The following is a 17,607-nucleotide window of genomic DNA, read 5'->3' on the forward strand; positions in this document are numbered from 1 at the left end:
TTTAAGCAGTTTACATATATTGGCTCCTGAGTCTATATGAACATTAGTTAACACAATTTAACATTATATCTAAAACATGAATTAAAGAAAGGCTGAGAGAGCTTTTAAGTTTCCTTTTGTGTGGCAAAGTGGTAAAATGCTTTCATGCTTAATCTTTAAACAAATCAGGCTCTCAATAACTTTTAGAAATACATTTAACAAATTTTACATATACCCTATTGATGACAGGTCCTATATAAAATATTAAATGATAGGTTTGCCATTACAGACAAGTTTAATTTGGAGACTAGCAGCTTGATAAATTTTCTGCTTTAAAGGCTTGTATACCTGGAAAATATGAACACATTTAATATACAAAGAATAATGTTTTTAAGTATGTTACTCCATGGAATAACTTTGTAAATTAATCAGATGTCTCTAACAAACACATTTGAGTAATACCATACATGTCAACTCTAATTCACTCATCTTATTGTAAAAAAACCAAGATATCAGACAAGTGTAAAAAAAACAAGATGTTAGACAAGTGTAAACAGTATTTGCCATCTCTTTCCTGTTGAAGAAAAGTCCTAGAAAAATTGATGTTAGACATTTTATAAACATCAACATTTTATTAGTTTGACCACCTAGAGACTTGTGAGTTAATTTTAAAGACATTTTACTTCTATTAGTTTACCCAATTTAAATTGAACCTTTTTAAATCACGTGAATTAAAAATATTTGGATCCATTTTTAAATTCTAATTTTAAGAGCGCTCAGTTTTGCTACAGACAAAATATGACATCAGACAGCATGACATACAAATAATACAAAATCAAAGGCCTTGTAACTTTATAGGTGAATCTCCATTGCAGTGTAACAGATGTTCAAAAACTCTAGTTGAATAAAAAAATAGAACTGATCAAAAAGTCATGAGCTCAAAAAAAATGTAGAATTCAAAAAAAACAGTCCTGGAAAAATGATAGGGCAGTTAATTACTTTAGTAAAGCACCATAAAATTTACTTTTGCTGGAGTTTAGGTAAGACTCTTTTTGCTCTTTTTTTTTTTTTCCCTTGGGTTTGAGACCGGTCTCCTACTGAGTCTTCTGGCTTCCTCCATTTACATTTCAGTGTAAACCTTGACTGAGATCTGGATCTGAAAGGGGCTAAAATGTTTTAGCAGAAACTTGATGCCTAGGGCATTTTAACCCTTTTTCCTGGTTCAGTTCAGGTTTGGACGCAGAAAATTGTGAAACACTTATCTCCCACTGCTTGTAGGGAATGGGGCTACTATATCATACTCCTTACTAGGACATGCCACGGATGGTTGGGCTGATTACTCCCTCCACACCGGCGTATGTGGGACCTCGTGGCAGGAGGACTAGGTGGACTGGGCTGGGGAATGGAAGCAGAAACAGCTGAGTTGAAGTTGGAGAAGGAGGAGGGATTAAGAGGGGGAGAAGAAGGAGGCGTTCGAGTTTGCAGGAAGAGCAGAGAAGTGCAAGAAAGAAAAGACTTGAATATAAGGAATCCCTTTCCATCTGCCTACTTGCTTGGGGAAGCTGTGTGCCAATATCTTTGGTAGCCACAATCCACCTTCCCATGGAGTGATCTTTCATCCCTGCACGGACCAATTTGTGATCGGTAGTCATTCTTTCCCAAACTAACATTTTAACATTTACCGGGAAGATCATAAAGGGAGAGGGGAGGTTAGAGTCAGTGAGTTCTTGCCCAGTATCATAAAATGGCCACCGGAAAGATTTCCTGCCATCCGGAGGCAGCCGCTCTTTGTGGGGAACCTTGGAGCCCCCTTTGGGAGGTCCTGGAGAGAAGCAGGCCTTAAGGGTGGATAATGTAGGGCATTACATTACTCCCAATGGGGGACCCTCCCCTAAACTGATTTCCCTCTTCATAACAAGTTGCTCTACAGATCCCATGTGGACCAGTCAAACAAGTTTGCTTCAGGCAGCCAAGGGGCTTCCTTAGTGAGGGCCTTCCAGGTCTGAAACGCCTGGCTATCTCAGAGTTCCAATCCTCTACTTCTAAGGAGAATCCTAAGGGAGTCAAGGGAGGGGTCAGACTTGGAATTGGACTGTCCCATATTTTATGGGAGTACACTCACCCGGAGTCAGATTGACCTGTCGGTGACTTTGTCTTCCTCACACGGGGCACCAGTTGTTGCTCCCTGTCGGGCAACAAGGTCCGATATACCTCCTCAGGGCCCGCCTGAGTAGAATACGGGGCCGAGCAGGATGTTGAGTGTCGGCAGCAAAGGAAACACAGCAGAGCGGGGAGGTCTGTCAGTGCATGAGGCACAGCAGGAATCTCCAAGAAAAATCTTTTTAGTTTGAGTCCATTTGATTTATTGATTCTTGCTTTGATTTCTGGCACTCTGGGCTATTGTTAAGGAAGTCTGGTCCTAAGTCAACATGATGGAGATTCAGGCCTGCTTTTTCTTCTATTTGGTGAAGGGTCTCAGGTCTAATTCCTAGATCCTTGATCCATTTTTGAGTTGAGTTTTATACAGGGTGAGAGATAGGGGTTTAATTTCATTTTATTGCATATGTATTTCCAGTTTTGCCAGCACCATTTGTTGAAGAGGCTGTCTTTTCTCCATTGTATGTTTTTGGTACCTTTGCCTAGTATGAGATAAGTGTACTTATGTGGGTTTGTCTCTGTGTCTTCTATTCTGTACTATTGGTCTACCTGTTTCTTTTGGTGCCAATACCATGCCATTTTTGTTACTATTGCTCTATAATAGAGTTTAAAGTATGGTATTGTGATACCTCCTGCATCACTCTTCCTGCCCAGAATTGCTTTGGCTATTCTGGTCTCTTATTCTTCCAGATGATTTTCATGATTGCTTTCTCTGTTTCTATGAGGAATGTTATTGGGATTTTAATTGGAATTGCATTAAATCTGTATAGCACCTTTGGAAATATGACCATTTTGATAATATTAATTCTGCCTATCCAAGAACACAGGAAATCTTTCCATCTTTTAAGGTCTTCCTCAATTTCTTTCTTTAATGTTCTCTAATCTTTCACCTCTTTGGTTAGATTGATTCCCAAATATTTTATTTTTCTTTTGAGGCTGTTGTGAATGGAGTTGTTTTCCTAATTTCTCTTCAGAGGAGTCATTGCTTAAGAATAGAAATGCTTTAGATTTATGTGAGTTGATTTTATATCCTGCAAGCTTGCTGAATTCATTTATTAGGTCTAGAAGTTTTCTGGTGGAGTTTTTTGGATCCTCTAAATATAGAATCATGTCATTGGCAAATAGTGATAGCTTGAGTTTTTCTTTTCCGTATCCCTTTAATTTCTTTGGTCTAATCGCTCTGGCTAGTATTTCAAGCACGATGTTCAATGGAAGTGGTGAAAGAGGGCATCCCTGTCTTGTTCCAGTTCTTAAAGGGAATGCTTTCAGTTTCTCTCCATTAAGAATGACGTTGGCCGTGGGCTTAACATAGATAGCCTTTACAATGTTGAGGTATGTTCCTACTTTCTCTACTTTTTCTAGTGTTTTGAGCATGAAGGGGTGCTGTATTTTGTCAAACACTTTCTCTGCATCTATTGAAATAATCATATGATTCTTAACCTTAAGTCTGTTGATATGATGAATTACATTTATTGAATTCCAGATGTTGAACCAGCCTTGCGTCCATCCCCAGTATGAGCTCCACTTGATTGCCGTGCACTGTCTTCTTCATATGTTTTTGTATGTGATTTGCCAGAATTTTGTTAAGGATTTTTGCGTCTGTGTTCATCAGAGATATTGGTCTAAAATTTTCTTTCCTTAATGCTTCTTTGTCTGGTTTTGGTATCAGAGTTGCTAGCTTCATAGAATGAATTTGGAAGGGTTCCCTCTTTTTCTATTTCATGAAGTACTTTGAGGAGTATTGGTTAAGTTCTTCTTTGAAGGTCTTGTAGAACTCAGCTGAGAATCTGTGTGGTCCTGGCCTTTTCTTGGTTGGTAGCTCTTGATGTCTTCTTCTATTTCATTGGTTGAAAATAATCTGTTTAAATTGTGTATGTCCTCCTGGTTCAGTTTGGGAGGATCTTATGTCTCTAGAAATTTATTGATGTGTTTGAGATTTTCTATTTTGTTGGAGTGTAGTTCTTCAAAGTAACTTCTAATTATGTTATGTATTTCAGTGGTGTCTGTCATGATATTTCCTATTGCATCATGAATTTTAGTAATTTGAGTTTTCTTTCTCCTCTTTGTTAGTGTGGTTATCTATTTTGTTTACTTTTTCAAAGAACCAGCTTTTTGTTTTGTCAATTTTTTCAGTTATTTCTTTTTCAATTTCATTGATTTTAGCCCTGATTTTAATTATTTCCTGTCTTCTTCTATTTTTTTGTGTTGTTCTGTTCTTCTTTTTCTAGGACTTTGAGATGTAATGTTAGGTCATTTAGTTATTGACTTTTTATTCTTTTCTTGAATGCACTTCATGCAGTGCATTTTCCTCTTAGTACCGCTTTCATAGTGTCCCAGAGATTTTGATATGTTGTATTGTCATTCTCATTTACTGCTAAGAAATTTTTTTTATCTCCTCCCTGATGTTTTCTTTTATCCATGCTTCATTCAATAGCATATTATTTAGTCTCCGGGTGTTGGAGTAGTTTCTGTTTTTTATTTTACCATTGATTTCTAATTTCATTCCATTATGATCTGATAGAGTACAAGGTAGAATTCTCTATTTTTTTGTATTTACTAAGGGCTGCTTCTTGGCATAACAAATGGTCTATTTTAGAGAAGAATCCATGTGCTGCTGAGAAGAAAGTGTATTTGCTGACCAATGGATGGAATATTCTTTATGTGTATGTTAAATCTAAGTTATTGTTTGTGTTATTGAGTTCAATGGTTTCTTTGTTTAGTTTTTGTTTGGAAGATATATCCAGTGGTGACAGTGGTGTGTTAAAGTCACCCAGAATTATTGTGTTGTGGTCTATTTGATTCCTAGAATTGAGAAGGATTTGTTTGATGTACATGGATGTGCTGTTATTGGGGCATAAATATTTATGATCATTATTTCTTCCTGATTTGTGGTTCCCTTAAGCAGTATGCAGTGTCCTTCTTTATCCCTTCTAACTTTGGCTTGGAGTCCACTTTATCTGATATAAGGATGGAAACCCCTGCTTTTTTTACTCAGTCCGTGTGAATGGTATGTTTTTTCCCATTCTTTCATCTTTAGTCTGTGGATGTCTTTTTCTATGAGATGAGTCTCTTAAAGGCAGCATATTGTTGGGTCTTTCTTTTTAATCTAATCTGCCAGTCTGTGGCTTTTGATTGATGAGTTTAAGCTATTAACATTCAGGGTTATTACTGAGATATGATTTGTATTCCCAGTCATTTTGGCTTTTTTTTGATTTTTAATTCGACTGGGTTTCTCCTTTGATTGGCTTTTCCTTTAGGGTAGTTCCTCCCTTTACTGACCTACATTGTTGTTTTTCATTTCCTCCTCATGGAATATTTTGCTGAGAATGTTCTGTAGTGCAGGCTTTCTATTTGTGTGTTCTTTTAACTTTTGTTTATCATGGATGGATTTTATTTTGTCTTCAAATTTGAAGGTTAACTTTGCTGGGTATAAGATTCTTGGTTGGCAATCATGTTTCTTCAGAGTTTGAAATATGTTGTTCCAGACCCTCCTAGCTTTTAGGGTCTAGGCTAAAAAATCTGCTGATATCTGTATTGTTTTCCCTCTGTATGTAATCTGATGGCTTTTCTCTTCGCAGCCTTTAAAATTCTATCTTTATTTAGGATTTTAGGCATTTTCATTACAATGTGCCTTGGTGTGGATCTGTTGTAATTTCTTGTCTTTGGTGTTCTGTAAGCCTCTAGTATTTTAGTTTCCATTTCATTCTTCAGGTTTGGGAAATTTTCTGGTATTATTTCTTTGAATAGGTTGTTCATTCCTTTGGTTTGTTTCTTTGTGCCTTCCTCAATCCCAATAATTCTTAAATTTGGTCTTTTCATGATATCCCATAGTTCTTGGAGGTTCTTACCATCTTCTCTGTTTGGGCAACTTTATTTTCAAGATTAAATATTTGTCTTCATTGTCTGAGGTTCTGTCTTCCAAGTGATCTAGTCTGTTGGTGATGCTTTCTATTGAGTTTTTTATTTGGTTTATTATTTCCTTCATTTCAAGGATTTCTGTTTGTTCCTCACCCCCCAGAATCTCTATCTCTTGAAATAATCTTTTGCTTCCTGCAGTAGCTCTTTAAACTGTTTATTGGAGTGATCGTTCATTGTCTGCATTTGCTCTCTTATTTTTTGCTTCATGAATCATTTTAATTATGTATATTCTGAACTCCTTTTCTGACATTTCTTCTACTGTGCTGTCATTGGGTTCTGTTTATATGGAATCTTGGTTTGTTTGGAACACTTTCTTCCCTTGTTTTTTCATGTTTTTCATATATCTTCCCCTCTAGCAGTGCAGATCTGGGGTATTGCAGTTTCCCCCTGTAGGCTTATAGTCACCCTTCAGGTTTCCAAAACCTCTTCTGACAACAAGCTGCCAGTCTCTAGCAGGTGTCTCAGGATGGGATTTGCCCCACCTAAAGATGGCAGCTTCAACTTCCAGGATAATCCAAGATGGCTGCACTGTCTTCTAAACATGTTGCCAAATGGGGAGTTGCAATGTGGGGCATGGGTGTGGAGTCTGTGTGGGGTGCAGTTGGTCAAGTCCAGGGTTGTGGAGGCAGGGTGTGGTTGGTTGGGCCAGGGTTTCCTGGAGGTGGAACATGGTCAGTCAGGCCGGGGGTCCTGCAGGTCTTGGCTATTGTCCCAAAATGGTGGCAGCTATGTGTAACCAAACCTGTGGGTATCGTGACAGTGGACTCTCAGGCAACAGCAGGCAGCTGATGATCTGCAGGCTACTGGCAGATGATTAGCAGGTGGACCTCAGGCAGTGGGTGATAGGTAGGTGAAAGGCAGTTGATGGGCAGGCAAGAGGCAGGCAAGTGGGCAAATGGTGTATGATAGGCGGCAGTCAGTGAGCAGTCTGCACTCAAAAAGTAGTCGATGTGCTGGCAGACTGCAGGTGATTGAGGTGGACAAATAGGGTAAACAGCAGGGGATCAGTAAGGAGCAAAGACTACCTCACAGAGAAACAGATTTTCCTCTGCTTGAAACCCAAGTTATGGAGCTACAAGGAACGCAGCCTCCCTGTAGTCCACCATCTTGGCTCTATGGCAGTGTACAGGTTTTTGTGTGGATATGTTTCCAGTTCACGGGTACGTACCAAGAAGTGCAATTGCTGGATTGTATGGTGAGAGTATGTTTGGTTTTGTAAGAAACTGCCAAACTGTCTTCCAAAGTGGCTGTATTGTTTGCATTCCTACCAATGATGAATGAGAGTTCCTGTGGATGTTTTAAGTATTCAGAGTTTGGCCATTTAATGGGTATATGGTAGCATCACTTTGTTGCTTTAATTTACAGTTTCCTAATGAGAAATGATGTTGAACATCTTATACACTTAGTTGTCATTTGTGTATCCTCTTTGGTAAAATGTCTGTTCCAGTGTCTTGTCCATTTTTAAAATTGGATTGTTCTTTTCTGAATGTTGTTTTAAGAGTTCCTTGCATATTTTGAATAGCAGTTCTTTATCAAATACAGCTTTACAAATATTTTCTTCTAGTCTGTGAATTGACATCTTATTGTCTTGATATCTCCATCTTTTACTCATAGTCCTGTGATTCAATGTGATCCCTTCTCACCTTCAGTCCTTTGTTAAAGCTTCTGTAGATTTTTTTTTCTTGTTTGTTTTGGTTATTCACACATATTCTTTGCTCCATCACTCAGGCAGACTGATGAGAGAGACATTTTCTAAGATCTTACAGGTTTTTGATACTTTCTGACCTTACACATGGAAGATACTTTGACTGGATATAAAATACTCAAGTTTACATTTTTTTCTTTTGAGTATCTAAAAAACGTTACTTTGTGGGGCTGGGGTAGTAGCTCCGTGGTAGAGGGCTTGCCTAACATGTGGGAGGCTCAGCACCACATAAAAATGAAAATAAATAAATAAAATAAAGATTTAAAAAGGTTACTTTGTTTTCTAGCCATGTTGCTGTAAAAGTTTGACTGATGTGATTTTTCCTCCCTTGTAGTTGGCTTGGCATTGCATTTAGCTTTTTAAAAATTTTAACTGATAAACATACAAATTGTAAGTATTACTGGGAAACCATGTAACGTTTCAACATACGTACATGTGGTGTTGTGTTATGTTAGGTTAAATATATCTCCTCAAAATTTTATCATTTTTTCACTGCCTTTCTTTTAGCTTTTTGAAATGTAGAATTTATTTTTGTATCTGTAGTCACTCTTTTGTGCACCAGAACATCTTATATCTAACGGTAACTTTGCGTATTTGTTTTTGTTTCCCAAGTTTACATGAATTGGATTTTCCTTGACCCTTAGGAGGTTGTTCCTATGAAGGAGTGGGATAAGCCAGGATAACTTTCCCCTCTGTTGTTATTGGTGTTACTTGTTACACTTCTGTCTCTTAGAGGTGTACCTTGTTGAAACAGGTTTTGTCCTCTAGCTCAGTGTTTTGTAAGCGCTTTACAGGTATAGCATTTCATCACAAGATACTGTTTTCTCTTTTGATCACTCTCTGTGTGTGGTCTGTTTCTTTTGGAACCTTGCCACATGTTTCTTCCTCCTGTATCTGTTCTTTCTCCATTGTTTTTGTCCTGTAGTTTGGTTTCAGATTCCAAGCATTTTCTCTTTGGGATGAGACTGTCCTTGGCCAGGAGCTCATTGCTGCCCTCTTCTGAGATTCTTGAGAGTTTAGAGATTCTCAGCACCATTTCCTGCCTACAGGGTGGAATATACAGGTTTGTTTTCCTAGCTTTCTCCAAGGAGAGTCAACTCCTTTTGAGTTATTTAGTGATTTTGGCATTCTGAAACCCCTTTCACTTCCTGTTGTTTCCTTCTGATCCTGCATTGCGGGCAATATGTATCATTCTCTCTTATTCTTAGATTAGTGGGGATTCCCTTTTACCTAGTTTTGATGATGATGTCATTAGGTTCTTCTGATTTCCTAGTTGGTATATTTGGTTTTCAGGAGTTATCTTTAGGATATTTAAAAACTATGCTCCTATCACAATTTCAACAAGACTACCTCGTTATTTTATTTTTATAATTGTGTCTACTTTTTTTGTGTGTGTCTACTGTTTAAGGAACTCAGATTTTTTTTCTCCGTGTTTGAAAGGTTAATTTAGGGCTACTTTGACATATAAAATTGCATATTTTTAGCATTGTAATAAAGAATTTTTTAAACATCTATTTGTGACCTATTGAGAAGTCATTTGTAAATATAAGATGTAACTTTTGTCATGAACATTGTTTTTGATATTAAATACTAATATGCATTGTTTACCTCTTGGTTACTGTGTTAAATGGGTAGTCTAATAGAAATTTTAGATTCATTATAGTATGGCACACATAAGTTGTCTATAAGTAAACAATTGTTTAAATAAATATGAAAAAATAACTTTAATTGAAATTAGTAAGCATAATTAAAAAATTCCGTGCTTGATAGAAGTAAATATGTTCAGAGAAAAACTAAGGGAGAAAAGAGTGAAATCATTTTATTGCTTTTCACTTGTAATATATGTTTTTATTTAATCTTTGGATGTTTTATGAAAAAAAAAAGTAAAAATTTAGTATGCCAGTTGGATTATTTGTAATTTTAGACTGGAATTTAATTTGCATGTAGCAAGTACTAAACATTTTCAGTGTGAACATATAATTTGTAGTTTTATTAGTAAACATTATATATTGTTTTGAATGAAACTATACACTGTGGAAACCCCAAATAAAATTAATAATTTCCCATAGGAACTGAAGTTGAAAGATGAAGAATGTGAGAGGCTTTCAAAAGTACGAGATCAACTTGGACAGGAGTTGGAAGAACTCACGGCTAGTCTGTTTGAGGTTGGTCTGTTTACATCTTGGCCAACAGTAACAACTTAATTTTTATGTATTGATAGAATTGTTTTTTGAAGAAATCTTTAAAAGGATATGCTTAACTTCATGTATATTTATAAAAATCCCCTAAGTAAAAAAACAAAAAACAAAAAACACAACACTTTAAGAAATGTACACTCTATAACTTAAAATGGTGTAAAAATTAAAAATGAAGTAAATAAAAAACTGTAGGCTACCAGTATCAGGTATTTTTAAGTTGTATGTGTGTAGAGGAAGGAGATAGACTTAAATTTTGATTTTTATTTTATTAAATATATATAGGCTACTTTATAGTAACTTTTTATGACTCCACAACAAAAATGTCATCTGATATGGGGTGATTTGAGAAATGTTAGAGGACATATTTGCTAGAAGGTGTACCTCTTTATTTCCAGCCTGTCACCAGGACCAAAATTTCTACCCAGTTAAAGCAGTGCTTCTCAGTTAAGAGTGCCATTGGCCCCTAGAAGCAGAAGTAATAGGGTATGTGAGAGACAGAGGGAGAGAAAGACAGAAACTCATATAAGAATTTGCTCATGGAATTATGGAAGCTGACAAATCCCAGGAACTGCAGGGTGAACTGATACTTTAGAGACCCAGGAGAGCAGATGGTGTAGTTCCATTTGAGTTTGAGGGCTTGAGAACCTGAAAGAGCCAGTGTTCCAGTTAGAGCCTGAAGGCAGAAAGAATTTTCATACTCAGGCGCTTTTTGTTTTGTATAGGACTTCAGCTGATTGAATGGAGCCCACCCATATTATAGAGAGCATCTCCTTTACTCAATCTGACAATTTAAATGTTAATTTCATCTAAAACAACCCAAAACCCAGAATACTGTTTTACCAAATACTTGGTCACACTGTGACCCAGTCAAGGTGACAAATAAAATTAACCATTATAAGGTATTGTTACCAAAATTTAGTAATACTCCTTGGTCATTTTGACAACTCTTAATATCTCTAGGGGCTGGGAAAAGGATGGTACTTCCATGGTAAAGAACCATTGCCATAAAGCGTCTCCTTTGGATTAATACCTTCAGCCTTTAGAAGTTCTCTTAACAAAAATGTCGATGTGTTACTGGAATGGCTAATGCCATCATCATCACTTAGTAATATTTTTTACCCCCAGAGATTTCTTTTTAAAGTGTTTATTGTAACAAAAATTTTTAGGGGAAAAATTCCATTACTTTTTGTTATTTGAAATAAATGCAACATTTATTTCAGTTTTGGAGTATGTATATTTTCTTACATGGTTATACTCTTCATTTATTTTATGTTTTTCAGATAACATTTTCATTCACGTTAATAATCTATCAAATGCATATTTCACGATTTTTATCATTACAAATAAACTTTGCAGTGAATATCTTTAGATGTGTAGGACTTTCTATGCCCCCTCTGTTCCATACACCTTTGCCTTTTCCTCTTTTTTGTGTTCTTTTCCTTTTTTTTTTGTTGCTGAGTGGGGAGGTACCAGGACTTGAACCCAGGGATGCTTAACCAGTGAGCCACATCCCCAACCCTTTTTTAAAATTTTATTTAGAGACAGGGTCTCTCTGAGTTTCTTAGGGCCTCACCAAGTTACCGAGGCTGGCTTGAACTCACATTCCTCCTGCCTCAGCCTCCCGAGCCACTGGGATTACAACCATTGAGCCCAGCTTTTTGGGTTATTTTCTTTTATGGACATTTTAAAATGAATGTATTTATTTCTTTGGTTATCTAGTCATGAGAAATGAGAGGAAACTAAATTTAAGGATACAGGGGTCAATGGAAAGTTAGAAAGTATTTGATGTTATATTTTATACTTAGACCAGGAAAGAAAAGTATGTTGATTGAAGGTGATTTTGGTAATGAAATTTGTATTCAAACTATTTATGGTTGTGAAAGAACGTGCTTAAAGTTGTTCTGTGACCTTCATTGTGCCTTTCTAATCTTAGTTTAATATTGTCTTATGAAATATTTTTTGCTTGCATTTTTATATGTGTATAATTTTTTAAATATTAAAATTATTCAGAATAAACTCCATTTGTACACTTTTGGTAAACCTAACATTTATTTCAAATTAGTTTTTATTATGTTTGCTGAATAATTTTGAATATAATTATAGTTTGAGCAAAATTGAGTCTTAAAATTTATCAAATATGTATGAAACTCTAAAATTGCATATTTTTCTTGTAATATTTTCAATTTTGAGATAACAAAATTGTCAGTTGAAAGAATACTTTGCACTAAACATGGAAAAAAGATAAGTAGTCATAATTTTTTTTGTTTTTTAAAAATATTTTTAATTATAGATGGACACAATAACTTTTATTTATGTATGTGGTGCTGAGGATCAAACCCAGTGCCTCATACATGTTAGGCAAGTGCTCTACCACTGAGCCACACTTCCAGCTCCAGTTTTATGATATATCTATGTTATGCCTAGTTTTCTCTTAACAATGCCATGAGGCTTATAAAGATACATTATCATCATATTATCTGTGAAGAAAAATAAGGTATAGAAAGTCTGATAGCAAATGCTAGTATTCAGACTTATTATCCTGACTCTTGCTTTAAATACTATGAAAATAATCACTGTCACTTCTGCTTGTCTCAGACCATAGCACTGAAGTCATTATGAAGCCTCTTTCTCCTTCATCCCACATTCAGGTTATTAGTAAAATCTTGTAGTGCTACCTCTAGACCATAAAGAAAAGTGTATTATTTTTACCTAGATCCATATATATCAAACTTTTTGATCCTGTATCCAATCAGTACTAGAGAATTTTGAGCACATCTAATATTTATTGAGGGGTCCCTATGTGCTGGGCACTGTTCAAAATGCATGTAGACTTATTTATAAGTTACATACATACTAACATATCACATACATTTAAAACAAAAACAATAATAAAATACTTAAAATTTTTATAATAGTACAAAACTATTTTATTCTAGTGCCTCACACATGCAAGGCTAGAACTCTATCACTGAGCCACAACCGTAGCCTTCGTGTATTTGTATTTTTATATATAGTAAGGAACATGATCAAACATGTTACTTTGTTTTCGAAATTGATTTAAAAAATTTTTCACCCAGATGAAAGTCTAGTCTGAGTTTCATTTTTTAAAAATATTTTGTTTTTGTTGTAGATGAACACAATACCTTTATTTTATTTATTTATATTTATGCGATACTGAGGATAGAACCCTGTGCCTCACATGTGCTAGGCAAGCCCTTTCTACTGAGCCACATCTCCAGCCCCTTGAGTTTCATTTTTAAAATCAGATGTAATGTTGCTGGTAACCCACAGATTTATCAGTTCATCTGTTTTAAGTATAATGTCCCCTGTAAATCATGTATATGTTTTCAATTCTATTGTTTTTTCCAAAAACTCCTCTAGCAAATTTGTCTTCCCTATACTAACAAAGTATTATCATTAGAGCATTATAGTTATGCACAGTAGCTGGGTTCATCCCAACAAATTTATACATGCGTGGAATCTGACCCACTCCATTTCAGTCCCTGTTTGTTGCCTCTTCCCCACATCTGTCCTCCCCTTGCTCATTCCTTATCCATCTTTGATGGGTGCTTTCCACATACACTTAGCAAAGGTGAAATTCCTGTGGTATGTTTATTTATGCACATAATGTGATTTTTTTCTTTTTTTTAGTACTGGGGATTGAACCCAGAGGTACTTTCTACTGAGCCACATCCCCAGCCTTTTTTTCTTTTCCTTTTGTTTTGACATAGGGTCTCACTAAGTTGTTTAGGGCATTTCTAAGTTCCTGAGGCCTTAGCCTCCCAAGCTGCTGGGATTACAGGTGTGTGTCACTGCTCCTACAAATTATTTTTGCAAATTAACTAGATGTCGTATTTAAACATTATTCTAAAAACCAACAACAACCCTGCCACCTCCTTTATTTGAATCAGTACTGACCAGGTAGAATAAAAAAATTTCTGTTTTCACAATTTTTAAGTATATACATATAAATGTTTAGATCAGAAGTCTGTAGATAAGAGCCTCAGGATAAGAGCACCATACATTTCCTTTGGTCTAGCTTGTGTGCTAATAATGGGTTTTATATTTTTAAATGATTGGAGGAAAATGTACCATTTTGTCACATGAAAATTTTAATACTGATATGTAAATTAGGAGACAAGTGTAGTAACAATGGAAATTTGTTAATGGAAACATGATATAGGAAGGAAAATCTGGATTAATTATGTAAAATGTTTATATGGGGGTGTGAAAATTAGAGTGTTTGCATGTGATTGAAGTTGTTATTTTCAGCTTAAGACAGTGCTATACCTGGAAAATGTTCAGTGTAAACCCTGTGGTAAAACAACAACAACAACAAAAAAAAAACTTAAAAAATTTAGATATACAAAAGAAAAAAGAAAAGAATCAAAGTCTACAGCCACAAAATATCATCAGACCACACCAAATCACAACAGAAAAGAGAGGAAAAAGAAAACTACAACACAGACAAAAAAATTTAACAAAAATACCTTCAATAATTGCTTTAAATGTAAATGAACTAAACTCTCCAATCAGAAGACATAAAGTGGCTGAATGGGCGAAAAACAAAACCCCAATTATATACGGTCTATAAGAGACTTATCTTAGATGTAAGGATACGTAGAGTCCAAAAGTGAAAGAGTGGATATTTCCATGAAACTGGCAAAAGAGCAGAAGTAACTGTACTTCAGTTGGATAAAGTAGCTGGTCAGTCAAAACAATCATGAGACAAGGAATATGATGATGAAAGGTTTGATTTGGCAGGAAGGTAGTTATATGTACTCAACATCAAAGCCCCTAGATATGTAAAATAAACATTAAAAGATCTGAAAGGCAAAATAACTGCAAAATAGTAGGGAACTTTAATACCCCACTCTCTACAATGGGTACATCATTCAGACAAAACCAATAAGGAAAGCAGTGGGCCTGAGCAGTACTTGACCAGATGTACCTAACAGACACATAGAATTTTCTACATGACAGAATAATACTAATCCTTCTCAGGTATACATGAAGTATTCTCTAGGATTGTTCATGTTAGATCACAAAATCAGTTGTAAATTAAAAAGATAAAAATCATTCTAAGAATCTTTTCTAGTCATAGTGGAATTATACTAGAAACCAATAACAGCAAGAAACAGGAAAATTCACAAATATATGGAAACTAAACACATTTTTGAACAACCATGGAATCAAAATGGAATTTGAAAAATATCTTGAGACAAAAAGGAGAACACAACATACCAAAACTAATGAGAAGCAACAGAAGTAGTACTAGAGAATTTTATGGCAATTAATGCCTACATTAAAAAAGAAGAATTTAATCTCATACCTCAAGGAATTAGAAAAGCATACTAAGCCCAAAGTTAGCAGAAGGAAGGAAATAAAGATTAGAATAGAAAAAGAGACTAGGAAAATAATATCAACAGAACAGAGTTGTTTTTAAAAAAATAAAAGTAAACCTTTAGCTGGACTAAAAATAGAAGAGTCTTCTAAAACCAGAAATGAAGGGGAAGTTGCAACAGATGCCTCAGAAATAAAAGGTTCATAAAGGGCTTTTATAAACAACTGTATGCCAATAAATCAAATAATCTAGAGGAAATGGATAAATTCCTAGAAACATACAGTGTATCAAAGTGGAATAAAGAAGACAGAAAGCCTGAACAGACAAATAAGGTTGAGTCAGTAATCAAAAACTTAGCTAAGAAAAACTGAGGACCAGATGACTTTACAGGTGAGTATTAACAAACATTAAAAGAAAATACCAATCCTTCTTAAACTCCTGAAGAGAGAGCACTTCCAGACTCATTTTATGAGGCCAAGATCACACTGATAACCAAGTCAGCAAAGATACCAAGAGAAAACAGCTATAGGTTAATATTCTTGATACACCAAAATAAGCTTGTGCATTTATGTGAAGGATGCTTATATACACCCAGTGGAGAAAGGATAGTGTCTTCAATAAATGATGCCTAGAAAACTGGATATCTACATGCAGGTGAATGAAATTGGATCTTCATCTCATTTTATAAGCAACAACAACAACAACAGAATAAACTCAAATTGGATAAAGACTTGAAACCTTAACACTACTACATCAAAAGCACAGGCAACAAAAGCAAAATAGACAAGTAGAATTGCATCAAACTAAAAAATTTCTGCATAGAAAACTGAACAAAATGAAAAGGCAACCTACTAAGTGGGAAAAAATATTTGCAAACCATATATCTGATAAGGGGTTAATATTATAAGGTACTCAATAGCCCCCCCCCCAAAAAAATCCCCATCTCCCCCCAAAAAAGCCACAATTGAAAAATTGGTTAAGGACCTACATAGATATTATTCCTTAAAAGATATACACATTGCCAAAAGTTATATTAAAAGGTGCTCAGCATCTGTTACCATCAGGTAAATGCAAATCAAAACCCCAATGAGATATTCAAAATACAAAAGATGTTGACAAGGATATAGAGAAAAAGAACCTTTATACACTGTTGATAGGTGTTTTAGTTTTGTGTCACTGTGACCAAAAGACCAGACAAGAACAACTCAGAGAAGGAAAAGTTTATTTTGACTTACAGATTCAGAGGTTCAGTCCATGGTCAGCCAGCTCCATAGCTCTGGCCTTGAAGTGAGACATCATGGCAGAAGGATGTGGCAGAGGGAAGCAACTCAGGACATGACAACCATGAAGCAGAGAGAGAGTTTTGCTCACCAGGGGCAAAACATAAACCCCAATGTGAGGCAGAACATCAAGGTGGAAGAGTGTCGCAAGGGAAAGCTGCTTAGTTCATTACAGCCAGGAAATGGGATGGGGTCAGGGGAGTGAGCGAGTGAGCTAGAAAGGAGCCAAGGATAATAAAATTCCTAAGGGCATATCTCCACTGATCTACTTCCTCCTGCCACACCCTACCTGCCTACAGTAACCACCCATTAATCCTTTCAAATTATTAGTCCATCAAATGGATTAATCCATTGATCTGGTTACAAATCTCATACTCTTCAACAGTTTTGCCTCTGAACATTAATACATTGTCTCACACAGGAACTTCTGGGGAACACCTCATTTCACACCATTAATACTGCCTCTGGCTCCCAAAAACTCATTTCTATCCCACAATGTGAAATACATTTAATTCATTTCCAAGAGTCACCATAGTCTGCTATGCTGCCTTTTTATTTTGTTGATTGCTGTGCAGCATTGCCCAAAAGTCCCAATCCAAAATCTCATCTTTGAGACTAAGGCAAATGTTTATCTGTGAGCCTCTGTAAAGATCCAAAGCAGTTTACATATATCCAGTATATGATGGCACAAACTAAGTATTTCTGTTCCAAAACGGAGAAGTAGGGACACGGAAAGAACGAAAGCAAGAACAAATTCCATGTGGGCAAACAAGTCCTGTAACTCTACGCCCAGCAACTCGAGCACACGGCATCTTGATGTTTTCTCTAAAGGGTTTGTGTAGTTCCGCCCCCATGGTATTGCTGGTTGCAGCCCATGTGGCCTTTCTCTTGGCTTGTTTCTGCTTGATTTCTGCAGCCTTGGCTTTCTTTTCACATTTTAACACATTGCCTTCTCAGGACTGCCTGTGGAGATTCCAACACTGCTAATACTTTGGCCTCCCAGGCCTGCCTTTGACATTTTGGTGG

The 17,607-nt window shown here is 35.9% G+C and overlaps 1 protein-coding gene across 1 annotated transcript in view; it reads left to right on the plus strand.

Annotated features, from left to right (window-relative positions):
- Positions 1-17,607, plus strand: part of Rab3ip (RAB3A interacting protein) — a 63,420-nt gene that overhangs the window by 27,513 nt on the left and 18,300 nt on the right. The window contains 1 exon segment of the mRNA XM_047548902.1: positions 9,829-9,924. Coding sequence (XP_047404858.1) covers positions 9,829-9,924 — 96 coding nt within the window.

Source organism: Sciurus carolinensis, chromosome 4, assembly GCF_902686445.1.
Source record: "Sciurus carolinensis chromosome 4, mSciCar1.2, whole genome shotgun sequence".
Classification (NCBI taxonomy): domain Eukaryota; kingdom Metazoa; phylum Chordata; class Mammalia; order Rodentia; family Sciuridae; genus Sciurus; species Sciurus carolinensis.